We start from the raw sequence: 17,010 nt of genomic DNA, 5'->3' as shown, positions 1-17,010 counted from the left end.
TTGGGTGTTTTGCTCATGACTACTTTATTATTAAATCTTTGTTGAACGAGATAAATAAGAGAGATGAATAAAAGTTGAACAATTGGGGTGGCTATAATTACACAAAACATCGCTCAGTATAACTGAGTAACTGACCCTAGGTTTAATATTTGGCGCAGACATGATTTTGCCTACAATTTACATCATACATTCGTATTATGAGCGATGTGTAAGTATGAGGTCGTTCTCACTTTCTGTTGATATCTGATGGTCCAACATAAAAAGCGATTGTGATGTTTTAGCTGCAGTTTAATCGTTGTACATACTCCAGATTTCTCTTTCTTGTAAATGATCACAAAGACAGATAGGGTCTACTATATCATATAAGTATTGTCATAATTCCAAACGAAACAATCAAAGAATAACTTTGTAACAAAGGTTGCCAACAGTATTTTTGTTAACTTCTGGAATTACTGTTGATGACAGCATAGCCGATTGAATATGATCTAGAAGTGGGAAATGGAAATGGAATATTGTACTCTTCATTATGACCACTCTCATCATGTTTGAATATTTTATTTAGAAAGCTCATTTAAAACATGAGGGAAAATTATGTGCTAATAGGTCATTTACAAACAGAATACGTGGAAGATGTCATGTAACTTGTTGAGGAACTTGGCGTGGTGATGCCGGTGAGTAAGTGAGAGGCGAGAAGGCTCCTTTGGCGATTCGTCTTTCTTCTGTTTCCTCCTCAGCTGAAAGAATTGCTGCATTACATCTGCGCACTCATTTTCCAAGATGCCTCGTCGTATCGTAATCTTCGGATGAAATGGATGAACTGGAGCAGGCGGCATATCTCTGGAATCTGAGCTTTCTCCTCCCTCAGGGAAAAGCCTGCAAAAAAGTTCAGTCATTTTTATTTATTTTTGTTTGGCCTTTTCATAAATCATCTATAGAATCTCTGATGCACTGAATAAGTGCATACAAGTAACTTTCCATGACTCAATTCCCACCAGGAAAATTAGTCACTTCAAAAAGATGGTATAATGTTTTTTTTTTTTTTCCGGATGCAAGTTATACCAGTTTTAAATACAGAAGTTTCTTCCTAAACCATGCCAAACACAAACCAAATTGTAGGCCTCTATTAATGGATCTCATAGAACAATACAAATGGGATTTGGTATCCAAACATTTCTCTTTACAAAAAAAAAGGGTAGCCTGGCGGTGCACAAGCATTCCGCATTAACACGGGGAAAAAGTCGCACCCAAAGAGTGTAATATCTGCAGCCTAATTACATCAGTAACTGTTTCCACGGCTTGAACCTGTAATCTTCAAGTCACATGGAGACAACTCAACTGTTGTTCCAAAACTCCCCTTCCCAAATATTTCTCTTTATTTGGCCATATTATATAGTTCAAACTTTAGACAACTCAAATGCAATTGGTATGATTTATGTTTCAGGGTATAAATATTACTATTCTTTTTCTTTCCCGATATTGTTATTACTATAATGGAAGTTAGGTGCACATTTTTTTCCTCACTAAAATGCCATTCTTTGCATATATTCATACCCTTTTGACTTGAACCTATGACCTTTTAATTAGAGTATAAATACTTATCATTTAAACTAGTTTCACATTTGTTATTATTATACACATTTAATAAATAAAGTAGACAAATAGACACGTTGGTATCTATTTAATATTTTAGTAGTATGAATTCCCTCATTTTCTTTCAACAGTTTAATGCACGACCAAAATCAATTTAACCAACCTACCAAAGACAATAAACCAGTTTTTGTCATGAAAAAGATGTACATAAGACTCAACTCCCCTTGCCACCCAATAACTATACACAATACATGCATGTCAGCTGCATACCTGATCCAGCTTCCATCAGCTCCAAGAAGCTTATTGGGAGCTCCCCACACAACAGTATCTACTCTTGCCTGAAGAATGGCGCCAGCACACATTGGACAGGGCTCAAGCGTAACATAAAGTGTAGTGCCCTGAAAGTGAGAAAATTTTGTCGCCAACAAATGAGACATGAAACTAATTCTTGCATCACATAAGTAATAATAGAGGTCAATGATTCCTCAAGACAGACCAAATTACTATATGATCCTTGAAACGAAGTTAGCTAATAACACATCATTTACTTTTCCTCCATTCCAAACCACCTTTATCAAGTACTACTAAAGGTAATTTGAACATATGATATTCATGTTTTTATAGAAGCACATTTTGAGAATGTTGTTATAACAAGGGTTTTAACACTATAAATTGAAAGATAAAATTAGAGAGAAACATACTAATAGAACCCGCAATAGCAGAACGGGAAGCTTTATTGATGCACAGGGACGGCCAATTAGCACTCCCTAGAAGGTTCTACACGGTTGGAACTACGAACTCGGAGAGGGATTCTCTCCACTTCTAACAGAATTCATAACAGAAATACACTCCCCAAAACTAACTATAACCTAGCTATTTATAGGCAGTGACCTATCAGCCAGATGGACATGCCAACAACTCCTAAAACTCCCACTTAACCGCTACTTACCTCTCCTTTTGTAACACAGCCCAAACCAGTTAGTAGTAGGCGTCTCTCTATCAATACTCCCCCCTTGGACAACCACCTTGTCCTCAAGGTGGAACTCCAGAAAGGTAGCTTACAACGTCGCCGCTCGCTCCCATCTGTCCTCACAAGGAGAGGCCCATCCAGCGCACCAAATACTCCAAAGCCCCATCCTCTGCGGTTCGCGATGCCACTATCTGAGACGGATGCATCACCAGCTCGCCATCCTCAGCCAACCCCGGTGGCAGCGTCTGCACCTGCTGCTACGGCGGGACGGCCTTTTTCAACTTGCTAACGTGGAAAACCGGGTGAAGTCTGCACCCTTGAAGCAGGGCCAACCTGTATGCCACTGCCCCTATCTTCTCAACCACTTTAAACGGTCCATAATAACGCAGGCTTAGCTTTTCATTGACCCTCCGCGCTAGTGTCTGCATCCGATAAGATTGCACTTTCAAATAAACCCGCTCACCAGGCTTGAACTCCACATCCCTTCGATGCCTATCTGCTGCTTGTTTCATCCGCTGATGAGCCTGCACTAAGTGCGTCTTCAGCTCTGCCAACACAGCATCCCTGGCTGCGGTCAATGCTGCCACCTCCTCAACATGGGATGGAAAAGTCTCTCCATGGAAAAGAACAGGTGCTGGCACACCATAAAGTGCTTGAAATGGGGTTGTTTGGGCTGAGGCATTGTAGGAGTTATTAAACCAAAACTCAGCCCATGGTAGCCACTCCAACCATTTCTTTGGGTAGCCCCCCACAAAGCACCGCAAATAAGTCTCCAAACAGCGATTCACCACTTCGGTTTGGCCATCGGTGTGTGGATGAAATGCCGTGCTGTGCTTCAATTTTGTCCCTGCGGCTTGGAATAGTTCGGACCAAAACTTACTCATGAACACCCTATTCCTATCCGATATGATTGACTTGGGAAACCCGTGTAGTTTAACCACCTCCTTAATAAAGGCTAGCGCCACCTCCTTGGCTGAAAATGGGTGAGCTAGGGGGATGAAATGAGTGTATTTTGTTAACCAATCGACCACTACTAGGACAGTGTCCATGCCCTTGGACTTTGGCAATGCCACCACAAAATCCATTGTCACGTGCTCCCAAACTCTCTCCGGAACTTGTAGGGGCTGCAACAGCCCCACCGGTTTCATCGCTGCGTGCTTGTTTTGCTGGCAAGTGTGACAGCCAGCAACATAATCCCTGATCCTTTGCCTCTTGCCGAGCCAATGAACCGCTGCTGCTAGCCGCTTATAGGTTCGAAAGAAGCCTGAATGTCCTCCTGCCCCACTATCATGGGACAATGCCAGCAAAAGCGGGATCTGAGAAGAATTTGCAGGCAAAACTGCTCCCTTGATAAGACAGCGGTCCCTTGTGCAGGGAATACCCCGGATAATCATCCAGCCCCTGCTGCAGGGCGACCACGATCTTTTGTAGCTCTTGGTCGTGAGCCACCTCCTCTTCCACCGTTTCCCAAAGGTTCATATGCACTACCAAGATTGCCCTTGCCATCATTTGTTGTGACAAGACATCTGCTGCCTTATTCTCAAGGCCTGGCCGGTATCGGATCTCAAAATCCAAGCCTAACAATTTAGTGGTCCACTTCAAGTAAGCTGGGTCAATGAGTCGCTGGTCTGTGAGGAATTTCAGACTTCGCTGATCTGTGAGAACAGTAAAATGGCAACCCAACAAGTAATGCCACCACTTTTGGACAGCAAAGACAATGGCCATCAACTCCCTCTCATGCAGATTTTTGCCGGGCCCTTGGAGATAGTGCTTGGCTTAGGAATGCTATTGGTCTGGCTTGCTGGGACAGCACCGCACCCAACCCCTCACTCGATGCATCAGTTTCCAACACAAAGTCTTGATTGAAATCCGGGACTGCTAGAGTCGGTAGGTCTGCCATCAGCCTCTTCAATCTCTCGAAAGCCTCCTGGGCCTTGTCATTCCAATCAAATGCATTTCGCTTTGTCAACTCCGTCAACGGCTTGGCATAACCCCATATCCTTGCACAAAATGCCTATAATAGCCGGTAAGGCCCAAGAATCCCTGTAAAGCCCACTGGTCCGTAGGCACCGACCACTCTAGCATCGCTATGGTTTTGTTAGGATCAGCTGAGACCCCATGTACCGAGACAATGTGACCCAAGTATTCCACCAAGCTCATTGCGAATGTGCATTTCTTCTCATTCAACACCAACTGGTTCTCCAATAAAATCTGGAAAACTTCTTGGAGGTGAAGGGCATGGCTCGCCATATCATGACTATAGATGAGAATATCATCGAAAAAGATCAAGACGAATTTCCGTAATAGAGGCTTAAGAATGCCATTCATCAAGGCTTGGAAGGAGCTAGGGGGGTGTTGGTCAAGCCGAAGGGCGTGACTAGAAACTCATAATGGCCCCCATGAGTGCGGAAGGCAGTCTTGTGGATGTCTTGATCCCTCATCCGAATTTGGTGGTACCCAGATTTTAAATCCAGCTTAGAGAAAACTCCAGCTCCTCCCAATTCATCGAGTAGTTCATCAATGACAGGGATAGGAAATTTATCCGGCACCGTAATGCCATTTAATGCCCTATAATCGACACAACCCCCAGCTGCCGTCCTTTTCCTTCACCAACAATATCGGGCTAGCAAAGGGCTGGAGCTTGGCTGAATTATCCTCGAGGCCAGCATTTCTCACACCATTTGTTCAATCATTGATTTCTGATGGTGCGGGTAACGATAAGGTCTTATATTCGGGGCTGAAGCTCCTTCTCTCAATGGAATGGCATGGTCATGGCGACGGTACGGTGGCAGCCCTGGAAATGTCTGAAACACCTTAGCATTAGAAGCTAACACCGATTGTATCACCTGCGGCACCTGTGATACAGCGGCAGCTTGCAAAGTCATGGGCCACAGCTGGACCATAAATCCCTCTCCCCCTTCTTGAATTGACAAAACTGTAGATTGAAGGTGCATGCCTCCATAGCACAGCTCTGGGTCCCCCTGCAAAGTAACCAGGTTGTCCCCATTCCAGAATCGAAGGCATGATTTTTTGAAGTTTGTGATGACGTCTCCCAACTTATCTAGCCACGCCAGCCCCAAGACAAACTCCACTTCGTCAGTTGGGAAGATGAAGTCTTCCTTGATCGCCAATTCCTTGAATTGGAGAGTGACGCCCAAACACCTTCCTTGTCCACCTTTATTGCTACTATCTGCTACCCTGACCTGGAACTTAGGGGTGTTATCAATCCTTAGGCCCAACTCGGTGATGATCTTCGGTGTCGCGAAGTTGTCCGAAGCTCCACAATGTTTGAGAACGCGTACACGGCGGCCATTTATCTCTGCCCAGGCTTTAATTGACTTGTGATATCCACTCAAGCTCATGAATTTGAGTTCCAATTGTCCCTGCTTCCCTGTTTCTGGAACCGCCTCATGCTGTAACCAATCCACTTCAAAGTCTGGCTCCATGATTAAAAGCTTGAACTCCCTCTTCTTGCAGATGTGATCAGAGGTGTACGGTTTCATCACAGAGGAAGCATTCCCCCCCTGGCGCGCTTCGCCCTATACTCCTCGTTGCTGAGATGTCGCAGTCCGCGCCGTTGCGAGGGATCCGTTGTCAATTCTTTGCCGTTTCTTGCTGCAGAGTTGGACGCTGTAGCAAGGTGCACAGCTTTGTTGGCGGTTGAATTGGCAACGACAAAGTTGGGAGCCAGTGGTTTACTACGTCCCGATACCCCTCGCAAGGCCGCGTTGCGGTTTTCTACCTTCTGTGCCAGTTCCATTAACTCGTCCACTGACTGGTATGGAAACAGTTTACATTCTTCCCCCACTTCCAGTTTCAGCCCATTCAAAAAGAGGTCCATCAGCAATTCCAGCGCAATTCCGCGGAGAGGCCACGCGTGAAGCACGAACTGATCAACGTAGTCCCGTACCGAGTTCGTCTGTTTCAGCTTCAGCAGCGTTTGATATGGACTCTGCAGTCGTTCCGGTTGAAAATGCCGTAGCAGCGCCGTACTGAGGAACCGCCACTGCAGAAGGTGGCAACCGTGAGCCATTCCTCCTCTGGCACTGCGCGCAAGAAGAACTGCTCCATGCGTTCAATCCAAACCACCGCGGAAGATCGGAAGTTCCAGCTTCTGCCATTGCTCCGGCACATCGCGGGATCCGGCCAACGAGCCTGCGGCCAGGTGCGATCCCGGTGAACCTCGCTCGTTCCAATTAGGCGCGCGATTTTTGAACGAATCCATTCGGGAATCGAAGCGCTGCAGTGTCTCCTGCATCGATCGGAACATCTCCTCCATGCGCGACTTGATTGTGTCAAATAGTGTCTCCATTTTCCTCGATTTCGATTGCACCATTCAGCGTCGGGATCCTCACGTTCCCGATACCAGTTGATAGAACCCGCAATGGCAGAACAGGAAGCTTTATTGATGCACAGGGATGGTCAATTAGCACTCCCTAGAAGATTCTACACGGTTGGAACTACCAACACAGGGAGAGGGATTCTCTCCACTTCTAACAGAATTCATAACAGAAAATACACTCCCCTAAACTAACTATAACCTAGCTATTTATAGGCAGTGACTTATCAGCGAGCTAGACATGCCAACAACTCCTAAAACTCCGACTTAACTGCTACTTACCCCTCCCTTTGTAACACAACCCAAACCTGTTAGTAGTAGGCGTCTCTCTATCACATACATAATCTATTTCTTATCTTAACCCATTTCAATAGTTATTATTTATGACTAATCCATCCTTGAATATGTTATCATAATAGACAATCTACACCGGATTTATTTTGTTATCCAATATTATAAACATGTTCAGGTTATTGCATGATCTGAACCATCTTCTTAGCAAAAGTGAAGAAAGTTACCTTTTTGTGCTACCAAATTATAGTCTACAAACTATAAAGCAAATGTACTCGATATATATAACATAGCAACAAGAAATTGTCATGTAAAAATACTAAGATTGGCCAATCTTGTAATAGTTGATGACAAAGGTGTTAAGAGACTTAGGTTGTATAGGATTTCCAAAGTCCCACATCAGTAGGATGCTCAATGTTGTATTTAAGGGGAGTAATTCTTCCCCCTTAACAAATAGTTTTTAAGGTGTAATCCCCCACTCCTTTAGGTACTTAACAATGATATCGGAGCCTGGTTGTCAGTGGTACAAAGAGGGCTACCTCTAGAGGATTCTGGTCAGCAAGAGACCTAATGAAGTACTATAGAGTGCATCCATCACGTCTCCAGTGACGCTGGATTGTTAGAATCGAGTATTAAGGTGTGGTTCACTTTCCTTAGGTGCTTACAAAAAGATCAAAGACGTATCGAGGAACCAATTCAGAGAAAAGCAAAAAACAAAGAAAGTGTGTATTATTTTGGTAATAAGAATACAATGGTGTAGGTATATTTGGGAGGTCTCTTGCTCTCCTAATTCCTGACTTCCTATTTTGCAACTGATGCAATGTGCAGCTCCTGCAAAGCAAATGAAGGGAAGCTCAAAGTGCTAACGCTTACTCTCAGCCTCTCTAATAAGTAGGTGGGCTTTCATTCCTAATACACTGGAAAATCTACTAAAGATGCTTTGTTGAATAATGGAAGAATTATTTTAGATTCCCAAATCATGAAAAATGAAAGGATCATGTTCTTTCAATCTTGTATAGTGCAGAAAAACTTGTTTGTAGAACTACCAGTTCCCGCGGGGGGGGGGGGGGGGGGGGGGTGTCATGAACCATATCTTCTAAAAGTTTAAGTTGTTAGGTAGAAGCATGATATTGTACATAATGGTAAAGTCTAATATAATCAAAGTTTATTTTATGGATGATGTTAAGCTACATATAAATGTCTAGAATTAGGTATGACAATGGTGTGTTAATCTCACATTGGCTAGATATATGATCAAAGTACTCTATAATAACTTGGGAAATCATTCTCTCTTGAACAAGCTTTAAGGTTTGAACTAAGGTCAAATTTTATCCCAACTCTACACTTTAGACATGTGGATGGTGTTTAGTTTAGGCATTGTGAACATAGATTGGTTAGTGAAACACTAAGCATAGTCCAAACTATGTTCTCTACCAAGAAGCATCCAAAGGAAGACAACGATTCTTAAACCAGACTGTTTACCCATGACAGTACTCATTAAGTAATAAGGTGTGCTTGAAGATTGTCCTATACAATGCTTGAACCTAACTATTGTCTATATTAGAGATATTGTCACCATGAAGGCAGATTTCTATGACATCAGTGAACACATGATCATGGTTCAGTTTGCTTGTCATTTTAGTGGTATGTTACAATAATTAATTGACATTCATATGTTATACTATAATAGTAGATTAGATCATATTAAAGAGAATAAGAAAAATAGCAGATTAGATAGCAAGCATTTGGATGTTAAAAGTGTTATGAATGTTGTGTAAATCTTAGGTCAGCTGCTATTCACTTCAACTATGAGAGTATAAAGACACTACTGTCGTATCTTAAGAAAGTCACGTGGACTTAAAAGTAACATATCAATGAACTAACAAATATCAAACTTTGGCAGTAAATAAAACAATTTAAACTAAAACAAAGAGAACATACTGATAGTCTCCATGTCCGAAGAAGATTTGAAGCTTCTCGTATACAAATCATCTCTGCATGTGCAGTGGAGTCCCGTAACTCTTCAACCCTGAAACAGATTATTTGATATTGATTATGAACAACTTAATGCAAAACAGCTAAAGAGATTGAAATATCATTGTAGATCATGATACTCACAAGTTGCATCCCCGGGCAATAATTTTTCCTTGCTGCACAAGAACAGCACCAACGGGGACTTCCCAAATATCTGCGGCCTTCTTGGCTTCTAGAAGTGCTTCCTTCATGAACATTTCATCCATCCTTCGCTGCTCAAGTTCAAGTTGATAGGCTTCCTCCCAGTCATCAAACCTATCTCTTAAGACTTGCCCAGTCCTCTGAAACTTTCTTTGTTTCAATTCTCCATCCTTTTCCCCTGAAGCAGACAATTCAGACTGCACTGAAGGAACTGGTTCCTTGATTGGCAACACTGACCGAGTTCGAGACAAGTCAAGCACACCAATATTTACAATTGGGCTTGCAACAGGAGGCCCTCTGGCAGGCAATGATGCACTTGGAAAGTCCACACTTTTAATGCCCGAAGTACTAATTTTTAAATCTTTTCTATCTCTGGTCCATTCAATATTTTCCTCTCCTGAAGCATACGGGATGGTTGCAGACCCACTTTCTTCTGTATTTGAAGATGATCTAACTTTAACATGTTTTCCTTTATTCTTAATTCTTTTAGTGTCAGACGTCTCTTCACTTTGTGTATAATTTTTACCCGGTTTTAACTTGTCAATTGTCATGACTTCTGGTGGTTGCACACTTGTTTCTTTTATTAAAGTACTTTCATAGTTTTCCTGTTGCTCCTTCTCAGATAACCATGTTTCACTATCAGATGATCTAATCTCAACACATTTTCCTTTGTCCTTAATTCTTCTAGTGTCAGACATCTCCCCTTCGCGTTGGGTATCATTTTTACCCTGTTTTAACTTGTCAATTGTAATGGCTTCTGGTGGTATCACACTCGCTTCTTTTATGGCACTACTTTTATGCCTTTCCGCATGCTCCTGCCCAGAAAACCATGTTTCACTATCAGACTTGTTTGGTGAGTTTCTCTCATCTGATCTTTCAGCTGAAGTAGAAGCAGCATGTGAAACCCAACGCAATTTTACAACGTCAGCAATCATACTCCACAGGGACCTGCCGGTTCTACGGACAATTGTTTTTGACGTTTCATTGCCAACCTCCGATTCTTCAGCTCTTTGACTTTGCTCAACAGAAGATTTTGTTTCATCCCACATCTCATCAGAAGGTCCTTTGGACTCACGAATCCCAGAGGAATGGCTAGAATCATGCTTCTTAGACTGAGAATCATCTTCAGTATGTTGCCTGCTTGAATTGTAGATCTGGTTCCCCTCATCTTCAACAGCAAACTTTGTTCTAGTACCTTCCACCTCTGATGTGGCTGAAGTGGCAACTTCATGTCTGGCTCTCTGAACAAACTCAGCAACAAACTGATTGGATGATTTCTCTAAGCAATCAACTGAACGAAGAGAATCTTCTGGAGCCATGATGGTATACGGTTCACTGTAAGACTGATTACTTCCATCTCTAGAATATTGTAGCAAAACAGGACTTTTATCAGAATGATCAGATGTATCAGATGAGCCACTTTCTGAAGTTTCGACAATAATTTCTGGGCTAGCGACTTGTGAAGTTATTTGAGCACGTGCTGAGCCTCCACCTGTTGTCTCTTGGGATGAGGAAGCAATCAACATCGTTGCAGACTTTCTTTCATGATCATCTGTTAATGTGACATGTGTTCCAGATTCAGAAACAAAACTCCTTGATCCCCGGATGTTGGATTCCTCTCTTGAGGTAGTTTTATCTGAAATTGTTACTTTCCGAGTTGTTTTGTCCTCCCTGCTTAATTCAAAATTTACAATTGTTTCATCTGTTTGGCAAGAACTTTCTGTAGTTTTGGCAACTGACTTCAATGTGCTTTTAGGGATGTGCTTCACCTTCTCAGAGGTTCTTTTAGAGCTTGAAAGTTGCTTTTCATCTGTGTTCTTTATTTTAGTTCTAGCATTTATGATATAAGTATCTTCAATATTACTCTGATGATCGTGTGATACTTCAGAAATATGTTGAGATTTTCTCATATCTTTAATCTCAGTCTTTTCCTCTCTCTTTAGAAGTCTCTTCTCTCCTTTTTGGTGTTGATGCTCCTCCATTTCCTGAACAGAACTCGAAACTGAAATCCTTTGTGCTCCAAGATTCTCCATGGATGTCCTTTGAATGTCTTCAACTTTTGAAGTTTCAATATATTTATGTGAACTTCTATTTATAACATCCTTTCCTGTGGTAGAATTAGAACCAGAAAATTTGTTCTGTTCATCACTTGTTTCGTGTGAGCATGTTTCTAGTATCTCAAGGTTCCCATGTCTGCTACTGGAGATCTTCTTTGAATTCAAGGTTTTCTTTCCAGTGGTAGTAGAGCCAACAATTTTTTTATGTTCATCTCTTGTTTCCTTTATCTGTGCATCAGATAGATCAAGTTCCTCATGCCTGCCAGTAAATGCCTGTTTTGAAACCAAGGTTGTTTCAAATTCATTGAAACCAGAATCTTGCACACCTGTATATTGATGCCTTTTGTTTCTTGCTTGAATAAATGCATTCTGACGCTTGAGAAAAGACGAATCATCTTCCTTACTATTGACTTGCTTATGTGAAAGAGACGCTTTACCATAACTACTAGGTTCATGAGATCCAAATGCTTCTGAATGCACATCTTGCTGTTCTCTTGTAGATTTTATTTCCTGCACTGTTACCTCGGCCAGCTTCTTTTCAGACTTCTTCCTTAGGCTAGAATCAATGTCAGCACCAAATGCAGTTTTTTCATGCTTTGAAAAGTCCTGCAGCCTCACCAAATCATCACTTTGTTTGTTGAATTCTTCCTTCACTTGTCCCTTCACATAATTTGCTTCATCATTCTCATATCCTGATGAACATTCTTCAAAACCATGTTTATCCTGAACATCGATGTCACTCCCGAGATCTCCTGATGAAACTGTGTAATAAGATGAACAACTAGAAACATCTCTTCTCGACCTATGGCCTTCACTTCTGGCCAAGGCTACATTTCCTCTGCTAGATTTTTCATTCTCTCTTCTCAAGTCAATAGCAGATGTCTCGCGTTGCTTCAAGATCCCTTTTGTCTTTGTTTCTACTTTCTTACCCAAATTCAAATTTCTCTGCCTACTCACACTCTTTATTTTCTTCTCTGCTTCATTTCTTCTGGATGTGGAGACATTCTTCCTTTTAACATCAATAGTATCCTTATCTGATTGCTCACTCAATAAGCTGAGAACTGCTTCGGCATCATCAGAACCAAATGAATGGTAACTTCCCCTCCCTTTTCGCGAGTCTCCTGCACAGACACATTCTCCCTCTATTCTCCTTCTACTTCTATTGCAAACAGTTTCTTCATTCACATAACATCTTTTGTGTAGACCATAAGCTGGCAGACGGGGAAAAAACTGTTCTCTACCCAAAATAAATCTTCTAGCTGACAGTTGAAGGAGAGTGGACTGCCTCAACCCATTTTGAAGACTAGGCTTTATTGTTACCCTATAATTGGAGAGTGCACAACAACCACAACAGTGACAACATGATGAACAGTGTGATGGTGTTCTGTCAAATCTTTCATAGCAGATGTTTGAGTAGCCATTGAAAGATAATGAGAATGACTCCCTACCCCTGACAGCATATATTGTAGAGCTAAAATATGTGTTGTGCATAGTTACATTTGCTTTCCCGGAAAGGATGGGAGAGGGTACCGTAAGCTGATGAATTGAGCAAGCTCTTTTATTCACAACTGAGCTATTCAAGTAGAGAAAGTATCAGACCACAGCCAGAAATGCTCATATAAGGTGGACCGAGCAAGCTACGAAAGCAATCGTAATAAGCTGTCACCTGTAATATGCTAGGAGTCAATGTAGAAGCCCAAAGCGTGTTAGCCCGCTGAGTAAATCACCTTCAAAATACATCTGATCCACACTCTGCTTATATTCTACTACATCCCATGACACTGAATAAAAAATATAAATAAATCTTAATGTGTTAAATCATACCAATAAAGAACTCATTATTTTGTCAATTATAACTTATATACAGTCTATATAATGCCTAAGATAAGGATGCCAAGGGTGTCAAAAGGACGCATATGAATTAAACTCGGGGAAAAAAAAACTGACAGTAGTTGCAATCTTTGTGTTAATAAACAGTCATCAACGCAGAAATATCATTTTTTTTTCACTTGAATCAAGAATAATAATTTTAATTTTATTCTTAAACCAAACAAAGAATTGCCCTATGCTCACACAGTTTTCACCAACCCAGAGTACAAGGATTCAATTTCTATACAAACTTGACTAATTGCGATAAAACAACGAAAATGCATGAAAACTGATGATAAAGAGGGTTATGTGTACCTAACTAAGAAAGAGCGCGTGCCTTTTGAAGAGAGAGATTTCGAAAGCGAAAAGCAAGTGAGACCCTCAACCGTGATGGGTTCTATACACCATAGCTACGATCTGCATGTGTACTGAAAGAACACTAAAGCTTCGTTGAATGCAAAATTAAAGCGTGATAAACGAAAGAAATAGGATGAGAAAGCAGAGAGAGAGAGAGAGAGAGAGAAAGGAAGAGGGTGGTGAATAGTCTCAGCTGGGGTTTGATTTGCCTTGTTTGTTTGTGGCAAAAGCACACAACACAGTTCAGCCAGAGTGTATAGACGTGTATTATATTATGGAAAAATTTATGTAGCAATTTTTGTGTTTTGTGGCCAGCACTTAATAATCAAAATAAAAGTGAGTGATTTTTTATTATTAGATATAATTTCACACCAATAAAATATTAATGACCAATTAAAAATTATAAAACACTAAAATTACTGGTCCCTAACATTCCTCTTATATTATTATTTGGCAAAATATTTGATTATATACTTTATGTACAGCTTTGAATATGTTTAAATCTAATTTAAGATATCATCGGCATGTTTAATTGTTTATTAAAACAAGAGGGTAAAGTACCTTTTTTTTCCTAAATTAAAATTTAGTCTAAATATTAAAAATTAAAATAATATTTTATTTTTAAAATAATTTTTTATATTAGTGCTAGTAAAATAAAATTTTTTTACTATATTCGAGTAAGACTTATGCGATGTATGAAGAGATAAATTAATTGTATTATATAATATCAAAAGAATTTAAAAGTTAGCATTTTTAGTTTATACTAACCAGTATTTTTAATTTGTAGTGCAATACCATACTTTTAACCAAAGTTGCGAAAACCGATTGATCAATGAATCAGTAAGACAGTTAGTTTACTGGTTTAATGGTCTGATCGAAATTTAACCGAAATTCAATTAGTTTAATTAAATATTAAATAAAATTATTAAAAATTTAATATATAATTTCAAATATTTAAATTAAATAATTTTTAACTTAATAAAATTCAAAATTTTAAAATTTTACATAATATATTATCCATAGTTTATCAATAAAAGTTCATAAACAAATTCAAACATTAAAATTTATAACTAAAATAGATCAAAACACACATAAATAACAAACATATAATGTTTTACTACAAAAAGAAAAAAAACAACATTGACAAACAAATTTTCAACTAAACAAAAGCATTAATTATCAAAAATCATAATCATCATTAAGTGCTTCAAGAGTTCAAGATATCTATCATCTATTCTTAATATATAAAAGTAGATACATAAGTTTACCCACATTACTTTTAAAACATCTTTTACTTTCTACTAATGCTATGTCAGCAACATCACTTACTTGACAAAATATTAAAATCAACCATTCTATTTTTGCCAAATCAACTATTATTTCCAAATCAGCAAAAAAAAATACAAAAATTTGTAACCTACAAAAACATTGAATCCATATCCCTATATTTATTATATCACACCGCTATAAACAATACAATAAATTTATAACTCTAATAATTAATTTATTAATTTCTATAAATAATTTATTAAATATAACATTCATATTACAAATATAATAATAATATTATTAATCATCATAAATTTACATTACAAATATTCAAATGACATACTATTTGAACTACTTATATAAAGTCTCTTATCACTATTCATTCAAATGACATCAAATTTAGCACAAAAAATTTATTTTCGAACTATACAACATCTCAAACTTACTCAATGGAGCATCATTCTTTGGACAATATCCCAAACAAAAAGACAATTGGTTTATCAAAGTTCGCGTGGTTCATCTATGAAAAACATTAACACCCACAAATGAAGAAGAGTCTTTTTGCATAGAAATTATTATATTAGATGAAAAGGTACAAAACAAACATATTTATTATATTTTTAAATTGAATTTACAAAAAAAAAATACTTTAATTATTTTTGTTTTATACTTTTTATATTATTTTATAATACTTTGTATATAATTGTATTTTAATATCGTTAAAATTATACTTTTTTTAATATGCTATTCATTGTTCCTTTTTAACTAATTATTAACTATGATTTACTAACACGGCAGGGAACACATCTTCATATAATTGTGAAGAGAAATATGATAAAAAAATTCAAACATTTGTTATAAGAAGGAAAAGTCTATACTATAAAAAATTTTAAAATAGAAGATGCAAATGATTTGTATAGGCTAATTAAAGGTACAATGAAAGCAAATTTTTTACTCACAACTGTTGTGAAAGAAATTAAAGATCTAATTTTGAACATTTTCCAAGACTATTTTAAATTTGCATCACTTGAGACATTGTCTGACAAAGTGGGTCAAAGAAAAATACTAATAAGTAATTTCATTTTATACTATTTCAATTATTCTTATTAAAAATAACTTATTCAAAAGAAAAAAATATACACATTTTTATTCTTTTTATTGTAGATGTCATTGGAAAACTATATCAAGAGATTAAGAAGAAATAAAACCATACAAATTCAAAACATATCTTCGAAAGAAAAACATACATGCAAAGATGGAACAAACAACATAATAGAAACTGCATACAACTCAACAATTCATAAAAAATATGCCTTCACAAGAACCTATGATAGAAAGAAGAAAGCAATAATTCTAACAATAGACTAAGTCCATCAACTAAAACAAATGCAAAAATCAAACCACCAAATAAAAATGTCACTTTGTATAACTCCAACATCCAAATCTTTTGTACTACAAATTATTTTAAACAAAACACTTTTTAAATTTAACTTTAGTTTACACATATTTAATTTAATTCTACAAAATATAGTCATTTTTTATATTTATTTTATACTATCATTAATTTATCGTCTGCGCATGGTGCAGGTCTCATTCTAGTTAACAGAGTTTCCAAAGTCATGTCTTCAGAAATACCACCAAAAGAATAAAAAGTGAATAAGAAGCCGAAGTTAGCACTTAACAACATATATTTTTATTGAATGAAACTAATTTTGCTATTTCATTCACTATTAGGATATAAAGGCATAGCATTATCATTGTATATTATATTTTCAATGCCTTCAATGTCTCCATTAATAAACTTAGAATCATTTTCATCCGCCATTGTCTAAAAATCTACCGTGTCAATGCTTTGAATAGGGGTGTAATCGGTTCGGTTTGGTTCGGTTTTGGACCGAAAACCAACCGAACCGACCTGATCGGTTGAACGTTAATATCAACCATTCGGTTGGCTGCTTTCTGGACAACCGAACCGAACCGAACCGAACCAACAGCGGTTTGGTTCGGTCGGTTTTTTCGGTTTTTTTATACCTAATAAACAGAATTTAAAATATCATAAAATAAACTTTAAAACCTTCAATAAACCAGAATTA

General features: G+C 38.4%; 1 protein-coding gene across 10 annotated transcripts; it reads right to left on the bottom strand.

The window, feature by feature from the left end:
• Positions 1-405: 405 nt before the first annotated feature.
• On the bottom strand, positions 406-13,897 carry TADA (tRNA arginine adenosine deaminase). 10 transcript variants are annotated; one of them, XM_016347548.3, is made up of 6 exons: positions 13,607-13,897; positions 13,089-13,203; positions 9,309-12,995; positions 9,132-9,219; positions 1,861-1,988; positions 406-873 (listed from the first exon to the last, which is right to left on the bottom strand). In XM_016347548.3, the coding sequence occupies exons 3-6, from the start codon at positions 12,911-12,913 to the stop codon at positions 609-611; spliced, it is 4,086 nt and encodes a 1,361-aa protein (XP_016203034.1). In that variant the 5' UTR covers positions 12,914-12,995; positions 13,089-13,203; positions 13,607-13,897; the 3' UTR covers positions 406-608. The 10 variants fall into 10 exon arrangements, with proteins under 10 accessions (XP_016203034.1, XP_016203033.1, XP_020979877.1 ...); XM_016347547.3 differs by having other exon boundaries at positions 9,309-12,990; positions 13,607-13,888; XM_021124218.2 differs by having other exon boundaries at positions 9,309-12,990; positions 13,612-13,886.
• Positions 13,898-17,010: the final 3,113 nt, after the last annotated feature.

Source organism: Arachis ipaensis, chromosome B5 (genome assembly GCF_059453495.1).
Source record: "Arachis ipaensis isolate K30076 ecotype BB chromosome B5, ASM5945349v1, whole genome shotgun sequence".
NCBI classification, from domain to species: Eukaryota; Viridiplantae; Streptophyta; class Magnoliopsida; order Fabales; family Fabaceae; genus Arachis; species Arachis ipaensis.
Note: the sequence above shows the minus strand (reverse complement) of the source record. Positions and strands in the feature narration are given on the sequence as shown.